Source organism: Spermophilus citellus (genome assembly GCF_964194105.1).
Source record: "Spermophilus citellus genome assembly, chromosome: 4".
In the NCBI taxonomy this organism is placed as follows: Eukaryota; Metazoa; Chordata; class Mammalia; order Rodentia; family Sciuridae; genus Spermophilus; species Spermophilus citellus.
Genome location: NC_138185.1, coordinates 158,690,308 through 158,713,979, shown reverse-complemented (window position 1 = coordinate 158,713,979; position 23,672 = coordinate 158,690,308). Strand labels below are relative to the sequence as shown.

At 41.9% G+C, this 23,672-nt stretch overlaps 1 protein-coding gene across 3 annotated transcripts in view; it reads right to left on the bottom strand.

Annotated features, from left to right (window-relative positions):
- Positions 1 to 23,672, bottom strand: part of RHOJ (ras homolog family member J) — an 83,647-nt gene that overhangs the window by 8,105 nt on the left and 51,870 nt on the right. For 2 of the 3 annotated variants that reach the window (XM_081291045.1, XM_081291044.1), the window contains 3 exons: positions 15,819 to 15,877; positions 5,958 to 6,122; positions 3,984 to 4,079 (listed from right to left, as the gene is read on the bottom strand). In XM_081291045.1, the coding sequence (XP_081147171.1) occupies positions 3,984 to 4,079; positions 5,958 to 6,122; positions 15,819 to 15,877 (320 nt within the window). The remainder of the gene's footprint in view (positions 1 to 3,983; positions 4,080 to 5,957; positions 6,123 to 15,818; positions 15,878 to 23,672) is intronic. The other variant, XM_081291046.1, reaches the window with a different exon arrangement.

Sequence of the window (23,672 nt, the reverse complement as noted above, 5' to 3'; positions counted from 1 at the left end):
AGGTACAGAAGATCCAAGAGTCTGACAAGAAGGAATTAAACAAAAACAACAGGCCCAATGATGACCTTGATGACTAATCAAGTGAAAACCATTCATTCTTCTGGATCGCCCTGGTGTCTGTGGGGTATGTAGTAGTGTGGGACTGAAAGTAACTGGAAGAGATAAAAGCAGAGAGGCCTTCCCAGCTGTCTGAAGGGCTGCACCGATTTAACAGCCAGAGCCTGCTGACCCAGAGCTTGGGGAACATGACTGCATTTCACCACCACGAGAACTTTACAAGGCAAGTCTATCACCACCCTCATGATACAGGGTCTTGTTTAGATCCACATGTTAGCCATCTGGAGCATGCTTTACCAAACTGACATGTTTTCAAGAAAAGGGTGGAGATGGAGGTATAGCCCTGTCCCAGAGTTGCCAGGCATTCTGAAAGTTTTTTTTTTTTTTTTTTTTTAAGAAGCCAGAACAACATAAATATTTAAGTTTCCAAAGTGTTTAAATGTTGGCCCCTGAATTGCATCAAAAGTACCCATGGGCTGATCAAGATTGTGGGTGAAATTTGGCCCGTCAGTTGCCACTTTGCTCTTTTGTGTTTTAAAGGATGCCTTGGAAGGTACTGGTCTGGAATTTTTGTCTCCTGTCCCCTAATTTTGTCTATGCATGAACTCATCCTTATCCTTCATGAAGCCTGACAGAGATATCAACTGCTTCAAGAAATCTCTGAATCTTCCTTCCCTGAATGTCAGTCACTCCCTGCTCTCTGTTGCTTTAGAATTTGCTTCACGTGTCTCCTCCTCTTCCAGCCTGTGGGCCTCAGGCATTCAGATACCAGTGATGAGGTGGTGGCCTTCGAAGACCACAGGGCAAACAGGAAGGCAGGAGCTATGACTCCTCCATTCAGGAGGAAGGTATAAAGACTCCAATTGATTGAGTCTATAACATTGACTGAACATTGTTATAGCATTTTTTTTCTGCTTTAAATTCTACCTGTGTGTATCAGAAACCCAACAGGTAACAGGTATGACGTTAGAGTGACAATAAGAACAAAAGATACCAGGGGAAGACCATGGCAGGGGAGGGCAAAAAGAGGCCAAAGAGAATAAAGAAAAATAGGAACATGTCAAGAAATACCTCAGGGAGTCTGAACTTAGAAAACCCTGCTTAGGTTGTATGGAATGGAACTGAGAAAGAGAACACATGGACTATCATAATCTTAGAGCTAAGGTGTAACATAACACGAGGCACATAGTAGGTGTTTAATCAGTTATTATTGAAAAAATCTGGTAGTAAAATGGACCTTTGCGCATGTGTAGGCTGAAACTTAAGAGACACAATAATTGAAAGACAAGGAAGGAAAGAACAAGTTAAAGGGTAACAAGGAATGTTTATTAGAAATTGATGCAAAATATTTATGTGAACGTGGTTGGCTTTGGAGTGTGAAGGATGGCAAATACAGATGTTATGAAAACATCCTTTAAAAATAAAATGCCCTTTGGGACCAAAAAGAGATGATGGATGAAACACACCAAACAAAAAGAATCAGGTATGAGAACTCTGAATTCACAAAGCATTTTAAGTTTTGAGGAGAGTACTGCACAGTGAAATCGGAGTCTTCTGCACATGAAGACAGACGCCCCAAACTCAGGGTTTCGTGTCAGGCTCTAGGAAGGAGGCGGAAGAGACCGCGGTTAAAGCACTGCCCCACGTCCCAGCGCTGCGGCCTCTTAGCTGGGCGCTTCCCCTCTCTGAGCCTCAGTTTCCTCCAGGCAAGTAGAGATAACAACACACAAACCTCGGGGGGTGGCTGTGAGGATTAATTAAGATGAAGCCTGTGACGTGCTTGGCACGCAGCCCAGTGCATGATAAACACTCCATAAACACTGGCTGTTACCATAAACTACTTGACAGAAAAGTCAAAGAGTAGAGAAACTTAAAGCATCTCTATAATTACACGAATTTGTGATGAAACAAGTTAAGATCTCGCTTGGTTTTCTTCTAAATTGGGTTTTGTAAGCGAAACACGATTCTCTCTGTACCTGAGAGCAGTTGCTAGGAGAAGCTGGCAGAAGGCGATGGAGTGGTGCACTCAGCCATTGTTTCTGAAATAAGTTTGAGATGAGATGGGAGGTTTTGGAGCGACTTCTTTTCAGAGGGAAGAAACAACTGGCAAGTGACAAGTGGAGCTAGGCAGCTGACTGGATGAAGGTGGAAGACAGGCTCAGAGGCAGGGAGCAAGGAGACCGACCTCCTGCAGGGAGCTGGTGCTGAGTCGATGGGGACCTCCTGCTACAACCCACCCAGTTTTTTATGGGGCTATGCATTTGCACATGTTAATGAGAACATTTGAAGGAGAATGTTTAGGGAAAAGGTAGCAGAACCTATCCATACTTATTTTCCCAGAAGAAAAGTAAATGGTTGAAGAATGGACAGCTTACACGAGGCCAGGTGCAGGCGACAATGTCCCCAGAGCTGGATTAGAATCTTTTTCTTTTTTGGAACCAGGGATTGAATCCAGGAACATTTAACCACTATAGTCACATCCTCAGCCCCCCCCACTTTTTTGTATTTTATTTAGAGACAGGGTCTCACTGAATTGCTTAAGGCCTTGGTAAGTTGCTGAGGTTGGCTCTGAACTCATGATCCTCCTATTTCAGCCTCCTGAGCCACTGGGATTACATGCATGTGCCACTAGGATTTCTGACTTTGTTAGGGTGAATGGTGTGAATCAAACACATTTGTCTCTCGAAGACACTATTTCCTAACCTGTACTATGAGAGGAACACTGTCCACTAAAGAGAGTGTGCAGTGAGGTGGAATTTGTGAAATGTTCAGCATCCTAAGAGCTCTGAGTGGTCCTGGTGACACTGATATGACTGTGCAGGAGTGGGGACTTTACATGTTTGTGAGACGTTCTCATGCATTGAGCCATAAAAATACAATTTTCTTTAATTTGCTTCTAGTTAAGTGTATCACATTCCTTTTTGGTGCCTATAAACAAGGTTTAATATGAGAAATGTGTACATTTTTATCGATGAAGAACTCATTAAGATTCTCCACTAGCTTAGAGAGGGTGATGAACTGCTGGGGGGCATGTATCTAGCAGGGTTAGTTACTTACAAATTAAAACAGAAAAATTTAAAGTCTCCTACTTGGGTTGATGAGTTTGAGCCTAAATCATTGAGGAAGGGATTCAAATGATGGAAATATGATTTATAAGCTTTCTCTTGCACAAAGTACTTCCGTTCTCTTGTGTCTATTTTATTGGCTGCTTTGCACACATCTTGGTGATAATGGAGAGGTAGAGATTTGGTGTCTGGCAAATACTTGCTGAAGCATTTCTCCCAAAAAAAAATCACTCTACATTTCAAGACTGAAAAAAGGCCTATGAAAATAATTCAGCTCTGGGTAAGTTGCCTTTTTGTTGAGCAACTGCTTAGATTCCCCAACTAGTTACTTTTTGGTGTATGTTATTTTTTCCAGACGCTGTTGTAACACAACCCAAACTTTCTAAGTGGCTACTCATTATATAATGAGAAATATTGTATAAATATAACCTGAATCTAAGTCTCTTCCAAGAAAAATCACAAAATACCACGCAAAGGGTCATTTAGATGAGTTATGTTGATAATAAGCAGTGAGATTTACAAACAGACATCTAATGACTCCCTTTAATTCATTCTAAATATGACAACTATTTTGTAGGGTAACCTCTTTTTAGAGGTTGCTAAATAAAAATGGTAAGTGCTTTGGCTGTTTAAATTCACAAAGTTTCTGTCTTAATGAAAAACAGACAATACTGGCTGACAGGAACACTAACCAAATGGCCCCTCCAGTCTTTCTAGAACAGAGGGGAGGATCCAGAGCAGAGAGAGGATTCTAAACATGCTGCAGTTTAAAGCACACCCACATGGAGCCTGCCCATCCCAAAGCACACACCCTGCTCTTTTCTAGTAACCACTTAAAGCTGAATTAAAAATGAACAGTACCGCTTTTGCAAGCTTCACTCCATGCTCGTAAGTGAGCGGCTTCTCCTTCATATATAGCAGGCGGGCCAAGGTTTTGGGGTCATCGCGGAGATCAATCTGGCAAAACATACGTAAGACAAAGTCATTCATTTTTTCAGGGCCTGCCAAATACTTTAAACTCTGCCAACATAGTTTCTTTCTCCTGAACATCTTTGAAGTTGCTGAATTTTCTTTAAGAAAGCACGTGTGTGTGCCCAGGTTAGGTTGAAAAGGTAGAGTGATCTGCACTCGGCCACACCTGGATGTCCTTACACTTGCTCCTTCAGAGCAGTTGCTCTGAGTGCAGCGGCCTATTCCAGTGATACTCGTGTCTAGTGATTTTGAAATTGTGTGTTTATTTGCAGTTTCCACTGATAGAACATACAAGAACCAGACACTTTTGTTACCTTTCAGGGATGATTTATCAGATCCCAATTTCTATTACTCATTATTTAACAGCCTATTTCCTGACACTGTTTTTTTTTGCTTTTCCATATCAAATATTCACCCTCAAATGGATGAAGATTTGCTGCCTCTCTGACTCTTCTAACAAATAGACTGCACGCTCAAGAAGGCAGATCCCCAGGAGGAGTTTCCAAAGGGTTCGGCTTAATGAAGCATCTTTTCAAAAGCAGAACTGCCTTGAAGGGAGCATTTGTTAGGTTTGATAGTTTAATAAAGTATTTTGGTTCCTTTAAATTTTGCTGTGGCTGGGGTTGTGGCTCAATGCTACGTAGAGTGCTTGCCTGGCACATGTGAGGCACTGGGTTCGATTCTCAGCACCACATAAAAATAAATAAACAAATAAAATAAAGGTCCATCGACATCTAAAAAAACACTAAAAACAACAACAACAACAACAACAAAAACAAATGATTGTCTTTCAGAGCAGAAACATCAATTGTGTGCCAGGATCTGTGGATAAATGAATCTTTTTCTTTGTCTCTGTTCAAATAAACACATATACTCTGTATCGGTCCATATCTTTCATAGTCGATGTTTTTCTTTATGGTTTTTAAACATTTTTCTTTGTTAAGCAGAATGTAAAGTGAGAAATAGAAACAGCATATGAAATGGAAAACCATAAAGTCCCCAGAGTCATTACATTCCTATGACTTTGGAATAGTAATTTAGATTTTGAGAAAGCAAAAAACAAAATCCTTTTAAAAGTACAAAAAGTCAGGACAGGGGTTGAGGTTGTGGCTCAGAGGTAGAGCGCTCACCTAGCATGAATGAGGCACTGGGCTCGATCCTCGGCACCACATAAAAATAAAATTAAGATATTGTGTCCACCTATAACTAAAAAATAAATATTAAAAAAAATCAGGACCATCTTTGATCCATTTGTGCAACTGACTCAGAAATTCAAACTATGCAACTTCATTAGCTTTCAAAATACTTTAAAGGTCTTTAGAGTCCAGAAAGGTCTGGCATGTGTATTTTAGCTTCATTTCTAAGATCTGGAAGATCAAGGGATTTAAAGACAATAAAGTCATGAATTTCTGTCTTCCATTTCCAGGAATTCTTTCTTTTCAAGGAATTCTGTCATAATGTGCTCATTTGGATTTCCAGGGTCATTTTGACACCCACACCTATTTTGAATTTTAAAACAATTGTGGATTTTAGCTGCAAAAGTATTAGATATGTGCAGTTACTGCCCATGTTTTATTACTCTGACTCAGGGCTGGAGAAATGTCTATTTAAAAAAAAATACTTTGTTATTAAAAAACAGATTATTTTTTAAAGAACATATTAAAACAGTGCTTCATATTAAATAGTTGTTCTCTTTTCAACTCCAAGTCTTTACTCATGCACACTTTAAGAACTTCCATTCACAGGAGGGACATGTCCCGAGACCCTCTCCCTCAGTGTTTGGTAGAACACAATGTTGGTGATGTACCTAAAGGGTCTTTTCTTCTTGCAGCCCACCCACTCTGCCATCACCCGAATCTTAACCTGGGTCCCTATGAGGACGTAAGGCACATGAGGCATGCAGTCCTTCAGCTCCGGCACCCATTCCTCCTGGACATTGTGGTAAGAGGCAGGATTTACAACCGAGAAGCAGATCAAAAACACATCGGTGTTGGGGTAGGAGAGCGGCCTCAGCTGATTATAGTCCTCCTGCGGGAAGAGCAGATGAGAGTGTGTCCAACTGTAAAGGTCACACGTGGCTCCTGGGAGTGATACCGTGAAGATTCTACTACAGGCATTGTGATCCCCCTCCTCCTGGCTCTGGTCTGGTGGTCTCTATATTACTAGGAATACAGGAGCCACTGGACAGGAGAACACCTTTTTGTTGCAGATAGAGATTTGTATTGACCTCATTTAAGATGAATTTAAGAAATGTTTTAGCAGCTTTACTGAGATATGATTTACCTATCACAAAGTTCATCCACTTATTTCTCACCATTTTTTTTTTTTGGTATCAGAGATTGAACTCAGGGGGCATTTGACCACTGAGACACATCCCCAGCCCTATTTTGTATTTTATTTAGAGACAGAGTTTCACTGAGTTGCTTAGCTTAGCAACTTGCTTTTGCTGAGGCTGGCTTTGAACTTGCAATCCTCATGCCTCAGCCTACCAAGCCACTGGGATTACAGGTGTGCACCACTGTGCCTGGCTTATTTTTCACTTTTTAATGGTATGTATTTAAGGTGTACGACATGAAGTTTTGTTATATGTGCACATACTACAGTCAAGTAATTGAGCATATCCATCTCCTCACATAGTTATCTTTTTAATTGGTGACAGCATGTGAAATCTACTTTCTTAGCAAATTTCCAGAATACAACACAGATCTTATTAACTGTAGTCCTCATGCTGTGTTTATTTCTCTCTCTAGGCTTATTCATCCTCTAACCTTGACTTTGTACCCTTGACCAGCATTTCCCATTCCCCCACCCTGATAACAACCCTTTTACCCTGCTTCTATGTATTCAAAAGTTTGCCCATTTAAGGGGTATAATCCAATAAGGATCAGTGCAGTTCTCCTGTTACACTGGAAATTGTTATATGTGATATGGATTTAAATTAATAGGTGGTTAAAAAAGCAAAGAAATTCCCTCCTTATGTAATTAAAATGAAATGTTTTCAAATTTAATTTAGAATAAGATAACTAAAATACAAAGAGTTGTTGCCAAATCAGACACCATCGTTTTTGAAGAAATATGTTCAGAGCTAAGAATTTCAAATTTATTTCTAAGATTTCCTGAATACCACAGTGTGGCCAAATAAATAAAATACCAGATTTTTTTTCCCATGGACTTTCCAGATCAGAATATGTTTCTGATTGAAAGATTCCTGGTTCCACATCTGTGTATCTGTTGTTTTAGTGGGAGGTGATAAATGCCTAACGTTATCCTTCCAAACATTTTATATATATATATAATATATACATGGTTAGTGTAAAAACAATTTGATTATACAGTTCATACTTTTGTGGTGCTTATTTTAAAAAACTTAATATGTCCTCTCCATATTTTTAATATTAACCTCATTATCTTTCTATTGACTCTAAAGTATTTATAAAATGGAGTACACACATGTGCACACATATACACATACGTGACAGGCAGTAACCTTAGAAGGCAAATTGTGGTCATCTGTTTGGTGGAAATGCATTGATCTATCACTGGGCTACTCAGAGTACCCAGGGGTTCAGTATGCATGGCCACCACAGTTACTACTGCTAATGCTATTAAAACTTAAGCAAAGATTTTAGGTACCTAAATAGGATGCAATGCAAGATGGCAAGGATGGAGAAAAATAGAATCCTAAAAACTCAACCAACCAACCAATAGCAACTCTGTTACTGTGGGCTCCTTTACCACATTTCTACTAAAGCAAATGATTGAAAGTCCAGTGCACTGATGAATAAACATTAGTCATCCTGGGAAGTTGGGCCAGGCTGCCTCTCAGTGACTTGTGCCCACATCTCCCCCTGTGTTGCATGAGGTATAGGGAAGGCAGCTGGGAAAGTTCATCTCGTGGGACTACCTTCTCCTCTTTATATATCTAGCCCCAAATACCAGATTTTTCTTTCCCATGGTCTCCCTGCCTAGCTGCTTTTTCTCTGGACTATTCCCTCTGAGGGAAGCATGCTAAGAAATCTGAGGCTATAAACTACAACTGGACATGATACTACCTGCCCTCTGCCACTTTGTCTTTCCATTTGAATTGTCCAAAGTGGATCAGGTGGGCTGGGGTTGTGGCTCAGTGGTAGAGCGCTTGCCTAGCACGTGTGAGGCACTGGGTTTGACCCTCAGCACCACATAAAAATAAATAAATAATGAAAATTATGACCATCTACATATTTTTAAAATGTTTTTTAAAAAAGTGGATCAGAAAAAAAAAAGTGGATCAGGGCTCATGTTGACTTCCCCCACCATTTCCCACCTATACTCTTTCTATGGCAAATATTCCATGAATATAGTGGACTCACTAGTAGAAAAGGGATCTACAGTGACCTCCAAATGAACATGCAGTTTTCCCATGGACCATTTGCTAGCGTGGCTTTGATTAGAATCACCTGGGGAGCTTTTGAAACCTCTTGCTATTGGATAATCACTATCAGCCACTCCCAACACTGGAATCAATTAAATCATAACCTCTGGAGAGTGGCACTGGGTAGCTGCAAATCCTACATCATTTGGCCTGGGGTGTGCCTGGACTTGATGGCAACCGATTTGCATCATCTTTACCATCAACTGAGGCTGCGTTGAGGGCTCATAGCTAAGGGCCAGGTATTGTTTCAAGCAGTTATATGAACCGTCTCATTGAACTTTCACAATGGCACTGGAAATATGGCACCATCAAGAAAAAGTTAAGGTTTAGAGAATTAAGTTCATTTTTAGAGAATTTCCATAATGGACGAATGCAACAGAGTCATTAAATACCAGAAGGGGGTATCCAGCTGCATTCAGATCTGGCTCTTAATTGTGACCACACTATTGCTACAGCTCAGAATTTTAAGTGACAGAATAGGCATTTTCTTAAACTCCGTTATCTAGGAAACAGTTCTTGAGTTACCCAGGGATCTAAGTGGTAGACCATGGGGTATGTTGTGTATTTGATAGCTGCATCTGCTCAAAACTACCACACGATGGCAGCAGACACTGTATTTTAAAACCTCAAAGCCTAAAATCCAAACAAAACACCGTTGGGAGAAATGTCTAAAGAAGGTTAGGTAGGAGCAAATAACAGGTCTGAAAGAATCATGTTTATTTGATTCTTTTCTCAGCAGCTACCAGATACATTATGCTTACATTATGCAAAAGTTAAAGACCAGGGTTCGCTGGGCTAAGTGTAGGTGGGAAGGTGAGAGAAGTGTGTTTCTGATCCGAGGAAACCTTAGTCCTGTTGCATGATTCCATGTAACATGGTTTGTTGTCACTGAACGTGTAGCACTGTCAGGGATGCTATGTGAACTACACACGGTAAGTGAGAACTGGCAATTGAATTGGGAAAAGAAATGCATGAAACATCCCATTTATGTGAAATGGGGTGCACTTTTGCTTGCCTTTTGTTAGCTAGTCTGATAATGTTCTAACTGACTGAATTGGAAAAATCCAATGACAAGGCTGCAGAATGACACCTTAGACATGAGTTAGTGCAGTGGTTTCCAAATTGTGGTCCCCCTGACCAGCAGCCTGGGCGTCATGCATGCTTTCTCAGACCTCATCCAGTTCTCCTGAAGATGAAGCTGGGGGAGAAGCTGCTGCACCTGGGTCATAAGTTTCAGAAGCATAGGCTACTGCTATCCCCACCTACCACCCCTGCCGATTTTATAGTTTCAGAAACTAAGGACTCACGAGTTTAATGATTTAACAGGACTACAGAACCAAAATACTTTCTGAGAAGGCTTTACCTGGGCTGGTAGGGGCTGGTCCTTGGCAATGGCTATGAAACATGGCAGGTGTTCAGGATTGATAAAAGGAAGTGTTCCCTTGGGACTGGGGGGTTTGGTGGTGGGAGGTTGGGGTTTTGAACTGATGCCAGATGAGAGCTGGAATGATTTTTGTGATAGAGCACACTTTGACCCTAGGTTGGATGATGATGTGGAAAGATGATGTCAAGGGGCTCTGAGAAGGGGTTGAATGGTACAGATGTTATTAAGGCCCCTTCTCATATTGAAATTGAGAATGAAAGATAGGTTCTTGTGAGCTTCTTGAAGAGACAATGTTTTAACCTGCAAGAGTCACTTGATGGGGCTTTGGAAGGCTAAAGTGGGCAAAGGGATGGGGGATTTGGGGCTTTTGAGTGTTTTTTTACCCAACTTTACCCCATGAGCAAGAGAGTGTCCAGTGTGAAAGTGTACCTAATGCTCTGAGGTGGGGTGGGGGGGGGGCTATGGGTGATTATTTAAAAAGTTCAGAAGAAGCCTCAGCAGCAGATAGGCTAAACACCTGGGTCCTAAAAATGTTTGAAAATAACTGCATCAAGGTGGTACAGGTGGTGGATTAGTGAGGCACTTCTCAGATTTTACACACATTTGAATCACCTGGGGTCCTCGTTAAGGTTCAGGTTCTTATTTGGTAGCAGGTCTGGAGTAAAGCCCACAGATTTGCATTTCTAACAAGTCTTTGGGTGATGCCCATGCTGCTGGTCCAGGGACCACACTTTTTTGAGTAGCAAGAAGAGTTGCGCTGAGCCCGGCTCCTGGCCCAGACTCACATTAAACAACTGGGAAGAGAATTCCGCTTCCAATTCTTTGTGGGTTTTAGTGACATTTATTCTGGATTTTTTCAGCACCATCTCATTTTCATATTCTCCCATAAGGGAGGCTTGGTTTAGAAAACCTGGGCATGCTGTGTATGGGCTGGGTGCATAGGATGGTGCTGAAGAGCATAAGCTGTGGAAACAAATTCTCCAGGTTCACATGCCTACACTGCCTGTGACTATGATGTGGTAAGTTCTGCCTCTGTTTCCTTATCAGTCAATGTGAATGATCATAGTGTTGGCCTCATAGGGTTGTTGTGAGAACAAAGTGTGTTAATATCTGTACGCTACTTGGAATGGTGTCTTGAGCATGGTAAGCACTTTAATGACCGAGTAAAACAGTCCATCCTCCATCCATGTCAACAACAGCTGCAGTTCTTGGCGCTGTTTTCCTACCCTCACTGGATACCAGGGCTGACTCTGAAATTGACTTTTTCTGAACTGAGTAGTAATGAGATCCAAATGTTTATAAACTCTGCGTCTCTCCGTCAACTTCCCTCCAGTTTCATTTTTCGTAGTTTGTGGAGAAGTAAGATCTGGTCCTCAGGTTACTTTTACCAATAACCTGTCATGTGGGCTAACTGTTCCCTAATCCTCCGAATGCATTCCTTCTAGAAACTGCAGTAAATGCCTGTGAGTAGGAAGTCTGAGTTGCTTATTGAGGGAAAAACATTTGTTCTGAGGTTTCAGGCAAACTTTCCATAGAGGGTTGAGGCCAGATCCCGTGCTCCAGATGGCTCCATGGGGTCAGCCAATAGCTAAGAGAAAGGCCTGTGTGTGTCCAAGTGGACCTTGGGTTGCCATTAATGAACCCCAGCTGTATTTCCCTCCTGCTGGCCTGTGGGCTTCTTCAGCCCGCAGGGGAAAAAGGAGCTTCAGAAATCAGATTCTGGTTGAGAAGTGCGGCCTCCAGTCCTGGGTGAGTGAGGCTCTGGGCTGATGGCTTCCTGTTCCCACATTTACTGGTGGTAGCACCACATGCAGCCCCTACTGTGTGAGGCTGGTGGGCAGAAAACTCCCGGATTTACCCTGCTGGGAAGCTTGGTGCCTGCCTAGGCTGACGGCAGGCTGCCCCTGGCTCCTGATACCAGGAGATGCTCATTTGCTTCTGGCAGTGCTGCTACCTGCCACTTTTGCAAATGCTGTCTTTGAGATATTTCCATCCTGGAGTTTGGCCCGAGAGGCCACAATCTGAGCAGGGTGTGCTCACATTGGAGGATGAGAGGGATGCAAGGCATCTTGGTACCTTTGCTGGTTCCAGCTCTAGGTGACCCACCACAGGTGGGTCTGAAGCATGACCTAGGAAAGACCCCTCTCCCAGTTTGGCATTCCTCAGGCTGTGAAAGCCCAGGGTTTGCTTCCTCTCTCCCCTTGATCTCTCATGACATGCTTTAAACAAACTGGTCTGTCTAGAGCACATCATGGAAGTCAGCTCTGGCACTCTTTCTGTAGCAGAGTGCAAGATCTGAGCTCTAGAAATCCTTTTCAGAGAGATTTTCAGCAATACACTGCAAGAGGCATGTGCCGTGCAGGACGAGTTGGCTCGACCTAAATAGATTTGACTGGAGGATTGGCCTTATCCCTCCCTAGCATGATCTGAGGGGTAAATCCCCCCACTTCATTGTCTAACCTAATGTTTGGAATCCTACCCAACAGATGAACCAGAGTTCTGAAGACTCTTTATCTTCAAAGGGCTCTGCTCAAAGTCCAAATGTTAGCTTGTTTCAGGGGGTTGAGGAGGCAGCGGCCACGTGCTGACAGCGTCTGCGTGTTGACTTCATTATAAAATGTCTTTATCAAGTGCTCGGCTGAACTGTGAAGGGGCAGGAGCGACTGGAGCCAGGGCTTTGCGGCAGCCATGCCTGAGGCAGGCGAGTACCTCGGCAGAGGGGGAACCAGGTCAAACGATTTTGTGCAAGACAGACTTTGTGGGTAGAAGTAATGAGTTCCTGTCACTTTACCTCTCAGAACACATTTGCTTCGTAAGGTGGTTTTTGTCAACTCTGACCCATGGTTAGCTCAAGACAAAGACAAGGGGCACTGCTCTTTGGTTTATTCATGTAAGAGAATCTAATTATTCAAGCAAGATGGAACTCCATAGCCACATTCAGAGACTTATTTCATTTTTTGTGGTTCAGGGATTATCAATTGGTTTTGAGATCATCTCTCGTTCCTCATTAGTAACTGGCCAAGTGCGTAATCTTGAATTAGTTAGATATTCCCTAGTCATGAGACCTCAGCAACATTCACTAGAATCTAACCAAGGAGGGGTGGATTATCCTACCTAGGACTGGAAATGGAACTTTTGGAACAATGTTTCTAAATTAAATTTGTTAAAAGCCTTCTTGGCTGTATTGTAGGATTACAGGAATCAACTTTGGGAACAGGGCTTCAACCACCAAAGACTTCAAGAGTAAGTGTTTTGCAGAGTTTAATGTGCATATAAAGTGAATTTTCAAATTCAGTGGACTGGGGAGAAGTCCCAGAGTCTGCATTTCTAATATGCTGCTGGTGATGCTGATCTGCTGGTCAGTGGATCAAACTTTGGCAATTTTCTAGAACAGTGATTCTCAAAGTATGCTGTACAGACCAGCAGCACCAGTACCAGGAATCCTGCTAGAAATGAGAATTCTTGGGACTTTACCTATACAATTAGAAACTCTGGGGGTGGGTCCAGTGTCTGGCTTTTTAACAAGCCCTATAGGTGACTTATTTGTGTTTAAGTTTGAGAAACACTGTTCTAGAAAATGACTGATTGGTTATCCTTCAGTATAATATCCCAGGATTTGAAATCTACCAAAAGTTCTACCTTGGGTCTGGCCTCATCCTTTTGCTTAAAACTCAAGTTCTTTCAGGCTTTCTTGAAGTTATCTTTTTAAAGGTCCTAATCATAGAATTTTTAGGTCTAGAAGGAAGCTTAAGAGCTATTCTGATTCCTTTTTCCTGTGCTTTATACCCACTATAAACCTTGTCCCCTTCTGAGATTTCAAAATAACTGGTGGAAAGCATTAAAGTCACAGTTAAGTTGAAGAAATATCTAGAACCCATCTGTTATTCTATTATCAGTATTTATCATTTCTGTGTCAAAGGTTTGGGCCAATCTACTTGCTTTGCTTTGGAGTTTAATGATATTTTTACAATGTCTGATAGCTTTGACTCTTATACTAATAGTATTTTTAAAAAATTTATAAAGGACAAGAGCAGTGGGAAAAAATAATTAAACTCCACAAGAGCTTTTAAACAGTATTATTGGATTTGAAATTGCATAGAGGCCTAGAGAGGTGGTTCTTGGGGGCAATTAATGTAGGGGAGCAAAAAATTGAAACAGAAAAAGGGGAAAATGGGATGGGCACCAGGGGCATAGAGGGCTTTGGAGAAAGCAAGGGAATCAGGTTTCAGAGTCATGAAATAATCCTTGTATTGAACTTTTCAAACTGGATTATATACATAAAATTTGACTACGAGCCTGGCATAGTGGCACATGCCTGTAATCCCAGTGGCTTGGGAGACTGAGGCAGGAGGATCACAAGTTCAAAGCCAGCCTCAGCAACTTATTGAGGTCCTAAGCAACTCAGTGAGACCTTATCTCTAAATAAAATACAAAAAAGGGCTGAGGATGTGGCTCAGTGGTTAAGTGTCCCTGATGAATGGGGACACCTCAATGATTGTGTGATTGGATTACAATTGGCAATTTCACCCCCCAAACAGTGCATCACTGCAGCTGGAATGCTTTATGATAGAGGAAACTACCTGTACTGAGGTCCTTGGACTTTCGTGAAGAGGAGCCAAACTGATTTTTCCAGTTTAATGAAAACGGGGTGGTGGGGGTGGGCATCATTTTCTAGCTTCGGGTCCTACTATTGATGTGAGAGGTCACCTCCACTCCCATCTGCCCATGAGGGAAAATCAGATGCTCCTAGGAGCCTTGAGTCTGGAGCTAGATTTCCCAGGTCCCCGTCCTAGCCTGCACAACACCAGCCTTTGATGTCCCACATACATCTTATACCGTGGTGCTTGCAGATGCACACAGAATTCCTCACAAAGATTTCACTTATTTATTTTCTAGCAGGGAGTTTTCAAGTGGAGCAAAATGACATAACTTCAGATAATTGTGCAAAAAGGGCGAGGCAAATGCATAAGTAATCATTACCAGGAAACCCACAGTGGGAAATAACATGGTCAAATGTTTACTCCAAAGGACTTAAAATGTATGAATTTGGACAGACTGAACAACCCGCTGATTTTGACCTAAATCAATGACCTGCAACATATGATAACAAGCTCTATCCAAGAATTTGGGCCACAGCCACCAACTGCTTATTACCTTCTCCTCCTCCAGCCTATGAACTCAGGGCATCAGAAACTTCATAAGGATGTGTGTGCGGGGCACAAGGACAGACAGTCAAGGGCATCCAATCTTTTTACCCAAGTAGATGGTGCCATTTAAGAACTGAGGACTCTAGTCCATGGTTTTACATTATTGTTTGCCCAGGTTCTCCAACTTGAGGAAACATTGCTGTCAGAGTGGAAGTATTTCAAGCATCTTAGAGAATTTAGAGTCAACTCTCAGTTCTTCACTTTGGAAAATATCCAGAATCCTGGCTTTTCTTCCAACACTTAATCTGTTGTCTTCCTGCCTCCTGATGCCTCCTCCACAGGCTCTTTTTAGACCCTTTCATAGTCCATTAGTCAATTTGAATGAAGGATGGGCAAAGAAAAATAACATGAAAAGACAGTAAAACTAAAATTTATGAGATCATCCCCTTAAGCCTGTATCAGGACTAAGTTTGGTAGGAGGAAACTTCAAAACTCTTGAACAAATATATTATTTTGGTTATTGATGGTCGTCAGTAAATGACTAAATCATTATTTATCAAAACCTTGGCTATAATAATGAGTTAGCTTTTTGTAGGTATACATTTAAAAAAATATTAGAAATGTGATTTTGGTTGTCATTTAGGTAGAAAATAAATTGGCCTCAAATGATCAGAATGGGTGATACCAGTGTGGTTAGTCCCCATATGCCTAGCCAAATGGACCATTCTTTCTCATACACCCCCTTCCCTAGCCCTTAATGAATTCAGATAATAAAAATGTACCTGTCCTGCAGTGTCATAGAGTCCGAGCAGGTGCTGCTTTCCTCCCACGGTCACTGTAACTAGGGGAGAAGAGAAGAGGAGAATCTATAAACACAAGCTTCAATCAGGAGCCTTCCCATTTCTTCATGCCAACATCTCTCTGGGCAGCAAGGATAAGCATATGCTTCACCCATGTTTATTCTAAACCAAGTTGACAGCATGATTTCCAAATGAAAGGCAACCTTGGGCTGCAGTGACAGCAGATGGTCTGAGCCAAGTCCAAATTTCTCCACTGAGATGAATATTATCGGTGCTATGAGGGCCCTCTGTAGGCTGCTCCTTGGTCCTTGTTGGGTTCTAGAATATCATGCTCCTGAGGGAAGAAAAAAGAAGCTGGACGCCTTTCGAGTTAGGTCATTGTCGTCTTTGGTTTGAGTCACCTTTCAGGAGACAGTATTGTGTACACGACTCTGTTAGAAATCTCTCAGCTTTTATCTGCCTTTGAAATGTCAATAAAACCCCGAACACAAAGAATATTAACCCACCTCCGTTGCAGGAGGAGATGTTGTATGGGTTCGATTTCACATACCTAAAGGAAATCTAGAGAGTGAAAAGTAGCCGGTTTGATTTACCCAGCAGGCTTCCTGCCTTGCTAAGCAATTGTGTCCAAGAGTGAGAAATAATATAGGATACCAAGCACTCTGTGCATGTCTGGAGATGAAATAAAGCCTCAACTTGAAACTAAACCGAGATTGAGCAGATTTAATGCAGAAGTTAGACAATTCTCTTGGTGAATAGAAAGAGCAAATTTAAATTTCTAGAAAAATCAATTTTTTTTGAAATAGGAAATAAAATATCAAGGAAAGTGTGTTTTTTCTCTAGTTGATTAAAAAAGTGTGTAAGTGCAATGATAATATGATTTGTGATTCCTCCATCACTAGCTGTGCAGGAAATGAAAGATAAACTGAATAGCAGTCTTTTATAACCATATCTCTAATCTGTGCCAGCCAGGTTCTCTAGTCTGCTGTTCAGGGTTGCTGATTTGGTACTGAGTCTTACTTTTATTTTTAGGTCCATGGGCTTAATGTATGCAAAATACCTCTATTTCTTTTCTTTCTTTCTTTCCTTCTTTATTCTGCAGTGCTGGGGATTGAACCTAAAGTCTTATACATACTAGGCAGGTGTTCTACCACTGAGCCACATCCCCAGTCTGTAAAACATTTCTTAATGCCATTCTTTGAGAAGCACTTTTTTAAAGGTACTGTCTGCCCAGACACAGGAAACTATCTAATTTACTCAGATTAACCTGTGTTCAGCTTGATAAAATGGCTCTTGCCACCCAGGTGAGTTTTTAAATGGTGAACCCAGCTCCACTGAATTTTGGTTACCATGCTGACAGAGGAAGGGCATTTAAACATTTTTACTTCTGATGGAAGGTTAAACTGGTAATGGAAATGAAGGTGAAACCATGTGGCCTAAAGTTCTTTGTCCTGTTTTATTTTCCTGTTTGTATATACTTGAGAAGAGAGCTGGGTCAGATGTTCCTGAAATCTGCCCAAATGATTTTCTTTAATGACTGGTTGGCTGCCTAGTCATGGATTAGGAATGAAGGGAAGAAATCCAGCTATTACAACATGGAATTTCCTGCCTCTAGGGAACTGGGTATAAGCAGGTCAGGGCGGCTGTTCCTGAGACCCTTAGACTGTTGGAAATAGAAGACCAGATACAGTTCTTTCTTTTTCAGAATATGAAGACAGGTGCTTTACTGGGAAGGCTTGGGCACAATGCATTGAAGCATACACTATGCCAAGGGCAGTGTGGAGGGGTGTGAGAGCCTGCAGCAGGAGAGCTAATCTGTGTGCGTGTGTGTGTACACATGCAGAATCCGAGAAGGCTTTCTGGAGGAGATGACTGATCTGAGTCCTAAAGGATCACCTGGAATTACAAGGGTGCTTTGGGGGGAGCTGAAGAGCTGGGTATACAGGGTCAGGTTGTCCTAGATCACTAACCCAGGTTTGTTCAGATGTGAAAGACCCAGATTGCTCTTTTTTTTTCTCAAAATTGTAAAGGAGAAGGATTTAAAACAATTCTTTTGGGTTAATGCAAAATGATGGGATGGTAGTGGGGAGAATACCATTTTTGGCTAGGAAGCCACGTTAGAGTTTCAGCTATGATGTGTAGTGACTGTGCATTCTGTGTGGGGTCAGCCCTGCTGAAAGAATCCAAAGGAAGGGTGTGGAACTTGTGCCCTGTCTCTAGAAGGCATGTTACACTTTCTTCTCTGTCTCTGCTTTCTCCCATTCTGTTGAAAGGAAAATAAGTGGATCATAGTTTATGCCAGAGGACATCAAGGGACCACCAGAGATGGATTTAAGTGTCCCTGTGGGTTGTGTGCATCAGTCGTGTCTTTGTGAGTCCTTATCTGGGACTAGCAGTGGATGCCACACTGTTTACCAACCTGTGTCCCATGAGGCTCCCTGGTTTGGAAAGGCACTGGCCACAACTGCATAGAGGGAAGCTGTGTCCATAAAATGCTAATGGGAAATGGAATAAGGTTGAAAGAGGAGCATCTCTCAAGTCAGACATTTCTGCATTTGAATCCTGTTTACTAGTCACCATGTAAGTGACCTTGGGAAAGTCACCTAACATCTATGAGCCCTCATTTCCTTATCTGCTAAAAGAACTCGAGAAGAAGAAATTAAATGAAAGAAAATGCCTGTTTATTGTATGTGCTGAACAATTTTTCAACAAATGTTTATTGAACTCATTTTAAAGGACAAGGGCACTGTCCCTTGCTTTCCACTGAATGCCTGGTTCATATTAACTGACACATAATGGGATCTGAATATTTGTGAATGACTAGTCACTTTCTACCCTGTGTGATCTATCTTATATCCTTGCTAGATAGAAAGACCCTTGAGGGCAGAATTTCCGTATCCAATGTGCTCCATACTACACAGCACGGTTCCTTCTGAACAGGGTCGATGCTGAATACAAAGTACAGAGACGGAGCACCAGGGGCAACTCGGGCAGACAGAGCCTTTCAGAAGGTGCAGAACTGCAGCTTGATACTCCCTGGCAAGAATCTAACTGCTGGGAGACGCCTATAGCCAGCAAAACTGCCTGGCAGACAGTGGTCAGGCTAAAATCCCAGACCACCTTCTATTCTGGGAGCTATCAGAGTTGTTTTCTGAGCTCAGAGAGGTTTTAAAGAGAGGAGGTCAAATGACCTGCTAATAGCGCAGATGGTTCTCTCAGTAAAGTGTGAAGAGTTGTCAGTGACCTGTTAAGTATGTATAACTAAGGCCTTCTTTCTCAAATCCCATTAAACTCTTTGCTTCCTTGTGTTTTTTCTTTGAGTGAATTGGAGTGGTTAATTTTGAGGCGCTATGAGGGACTAATGAAGCCTAAGTCATGGGTTTGCTCTCTGGTGGATCAATTAGTTTTGCCCAGAGGAAAAATATCCCAGGCAGGAACTAAGCCTCCTTCCTTGAGCATTTCAGTGAGCGTTTCAGTCATCTCACAAAACCGGGTGTCATTCGCAGATTGGTTGAGGCGGTGTTGTTTATGCCCTGTAGGCAGCTCAGACCATTGGTCCAGTCTGTCGGCTGCACAGAGGACCAGTTCAAAGCCCCTTCCTCATTTGGTGGTGGCCTGTCTCAGCTGCCAAGAGCAGGATTTTGAAGTCAATGAAGGAAGACATGCTGAATCCCAGGAAAGCCCTGATGGTGGACATGTGGGTCAGTGAGGAGGAAGCCCTCAAATACTCTTCAGTTTCTTGCCCACAGTCATTGTCTGTATCACTGTGTCCAGTGTCCCCTAGGAGGGGTGTGTGGTACCATAAAGAAGCTATTTTGGAGGAAGAAATGCTAGCTTTCTAATGTAGCAAGAAACAGAATTTTTAAAAAGTTAAAAACATGACTGTCATGCAAATATAAAAGAAGCACATGCCAGAGATTTATGAACTCATTAATGAGTGAACCAGTAAGATGGCAAATCTTGTCCAAAGAGCATTTTGAGGAACTAGGTGTTTATAGGGACATAAAAAGTAATTGTAGAATAAAATAGCTGGGTTCAATAGAAAACTGATTATTGTCCTATAAAAAAGATAACCTTTGATAACCTTTTGACTGAATAGGAATTATTTGCTTCTCTTCCCCCAAATATTTACAAATTAGCATGTAACCTCACAGACGAAATTTTAGTCATTTAGCAGAATGAAACAAAGTTAGTTACCTTCCCCTAGATAATTAATTAATCCTGGAGGCAGATGTGTTAAACAGGGCATCTAAAGGCCATCCTAAATGCTCATGGCCTTATATCCAACTTGCAGATAATTTTTCCTAGTGTCTGAATTCAAGTCTGTGCTTTGCTACCTGTGTGGTGAGATGTTGGGCAAGCAGTCAGTGGGCTTGTGTCTCACTTGAAAATGAACCAATCATCTTTATTCTAAAGGGGCATAAAAGTAGTTCAAAAGTCAGGGATGATCATCACAACGGGTTATCTCTGTCTAAGGGGCTTTAAGAACTGGGGAATTTAAATGAGAACTCATTTTTCTCCCTGCCTCTTGCTGTCTGGAGACCTTCAGCAGCATCCACTGCCCCTTTCCCATCTGAACTCACCCTCATTCCAGCTTTCTGTCCTTCCTTGTGTTCTGGAAGATCCTGCCTGGGACAGCAACCCACCCTGCTCTGGTGTCCCCTCCCATAGGCTGCTTGGGCATGCTTGCTACCTGTTTGAAGCCTCACAAATATGTGTGTGCATTTTATTAAGGATCCACGCAGAAGCACCAGGGAGGAAAGTCCCCACAAATCACAGGAAATTAGAAAGCAGTTCATAGGAAACCAGAAACACTGCATCTTCCTAAATATGAATGGGGGAAAATTCCTCCTTGAGGGGGGAACACCTGTGTTCCTCTTAAACCTGTTCAAGCAACTTCTCGCTCATCTAAACCAGCCTGCCTCAGCCAGCTCCTTTCTTGCAAAGGATTTCTCTTCTGTGTGTTGTGGGAAAAAAAGGTGATTTACTTCCATAATCCTTCCTTGATGCCCACCTAACTGTCTCATGCTGACTTTCCCTCAAAAAGGCTGCATATTATTTTTTTCAGCACATTCTTATTTAATGTGCTGGCCTGAGGTCTGGATTCCGAATGATGAGGGGAAAACCAAACAGGCTTCTTGAGAATCCACTAGGGTTCTGAGCTGAAGGCTTCCTCTCCTTAGAACTGTTTATTCATCCCACGGTGGCACAAGTCCTTTGAACAGGCAACATAACTGCCATGCGCCTTCTAGCCTTGGACCTGTTTCTTTTACCTGTCAGGCACCTCTGTTGTGACCAGTAGGATTTGACTTGATGTCGTACCATTTTCTAACCTCCCCGAGTTTTAAGGTGGATGAGTAGAATGGCACCCTGGATTCATTGTGAACAAACTCTGGGACCTTGGGCAAGGGACAGCTTTCCCTAAGCCACTGTTTGCTTATTGGCAAATTGAGGTTTTTTTGAGGAACAAAGAAGACGGTGAATGTGAAAATTTTGTACACCAAAGTGGTGTCCCTGAGCAGATGGCTTCTGAATTAACAGTATTTTTTTTGATGGACCTTTATTTTATTTATTTTGTGGTGCTAAGAATCGAGCCCAGTGCTTCACACATGTTAGGCAAGTGCTCTACCACTGAGCCACAACCCCAGCCTCTGAATTAACAGTATTTATGGGAATAGAATTTCCTGGAAAGATGCTACCCTGGTTTGGGTGTGGGACGAAGTTCTGGAAAGGTCTTCCCTTGTTAGTACTTGTTTGATGATGGAAGGGGAGTGGGGAGAATTTTCTCATTTCTGGACTCTTGAAACTGACTGGGGATGAGGCCAAGCCAAAGAAAGAGCCACAATTCCAAGACAACCACATTCTGGAATTTCAGTCTTGCTCGGCTCCACTTTTCCTTCCTCAATGTCATTTTTTGTTGATATCCTGACAATTCTACCTGCTAAGTATCTTCAGAATCTCCCTCCCCTTTGCCCTCCTAGAGCTGTCCCTGTATAGCTCCCAACCTCATCAGTTGGAAAAGGCTCCTAGTCTGCTTCCTTCTCAATGTTACCAGAGGCAATGCAAGATAAAAATCCAAATATCTTCTAAGAGTGTACAAAGTCCTTGGAATCTGGCCCCTGGTTTGCCTTTCTTGCTCTCTTTTATATTTTTAACCTTCCTAGAATCCAAACTTTCTGCAACCTATTATATTCATGATGTCTTTGCTTAAACTGTTCCCTCTGGAATTCTGGTAAAGGAGTTCTGGAAAACTTTCTCCACACTTGGAAAACTTACTTCCATAATCCCTCCTTGATGCCCACCCAACTATCTCATGCTTACTTTCCCACAAAGAGGGTGCATATTATTTTTTCTTGTGTCCCAGGGTCTAGTAGTGACTGGGCATACAGCTCCTTAAACATTGGTTGAGTGACTGACATGTGCATTAAACTCCTACCAAAGTGAATATTTTCTTTGAAGCATCTTTATCTCAGGCAAGTCTTTGGTATTTCCTAAAAGGTCACCACTAGCTTTTACAGACACTAAATGGCAGGATGGGGTCCCCAATCAGACCCCCTACTCTAGAGCTGATATACCTGTTGTGAGGGGCACCAGGCAAACATGGCTCTGCTGGGTGGCATCCATGCTCATGGCTGTCCTCTATTTTTCTAGCCAACTTCACTAGCTACAAGCCTGCCAGTCTCTGGGCCAGCGAGGCAGGATCTCTACCTCTTGTCCTGAGGTTCCCATAGCAACCAGGCCAGTCTGACATTAGCGTGGGAGTACAGAGAAATTGTTTTTTAAGTAAGACTCTGGGAAAAAGTGATTGGGTTTTAATTGAAATATGCTCACAGGGGCCATGGCCCACAAACCAGTGTGCTTTTTGTAAGATCCTCTGCATAAATATTTTAAAGACTCATACCAGCTCCTGTAATCATATTTATACATTGCTGTAAACTCAAAATAAGTTAAGTTGTCATTGAGGTAGAGCAGAGTAAGTACATGATTTAGAGGCTAAAACTTTGCATGGTAACTTTGACTTTGATTCGGTGATGTAAATGTTTCATAGCAGTTACCAGAGGAAGCTAGTTAAAAAACAGCTTCTTGGTTTTAAACCTCCCCTAAGATTCTGTGGAAAAGGTCTGGTTAGGGCCCAGAAGTGTGCATTTTTATTAAGATCTCGAGACAAGTGATTCAGACCTAAGTCTTAGTTCCCGCGTCTTTAAGATGAGAATCATAATAACTCTGATGAGATAACTTCTGGGGAGAAACTGAAAATGTATAAGGTGCCACTCAGACACTTCTTCTCTTGATCATAATCAACACACGAAGCAAGAGCAAGGCAGCCTGCAGGGAACAGTGCTTGCTGTCCTTGTCCAGAAATGGTCACTAAGGAATTCAAACACCTAGGTGATCCAGTAGGCCAGTAAATTCCTGTTAAGATTTTCAAAGAATTATTAGGCTCATAAAAATTCTACCAGGTACCTGCTATAACTACTGAGAAAATATGGTGGAAAGTATCCTTTTCAAAATAACAGCAAAAACTATAAAGTGTCCCAGAATGTCCAAGACCCTTATGGAAAAGGAGCACAACACTTTGCTGAGATACATAAAAGAAATGTTAAAATAGCTCCTGTTCTAGGGTGAGAGCTCTATATTGGAAAAAACCATAAAGAAAAAGATTGATATATTTGACTTAAAAAAAGGATGGTATATGTTCTGAAAAAATAGTCACAATATATGGACGGTCAGAGAAAGTTATTATTTTTGATACTTAAGCACATTTTGTAAACAATAATGATTACTTCAAAAGAAAATAAGGGAGCTGGGATTGTGGTTCAGCAGTAGGATGCTTTC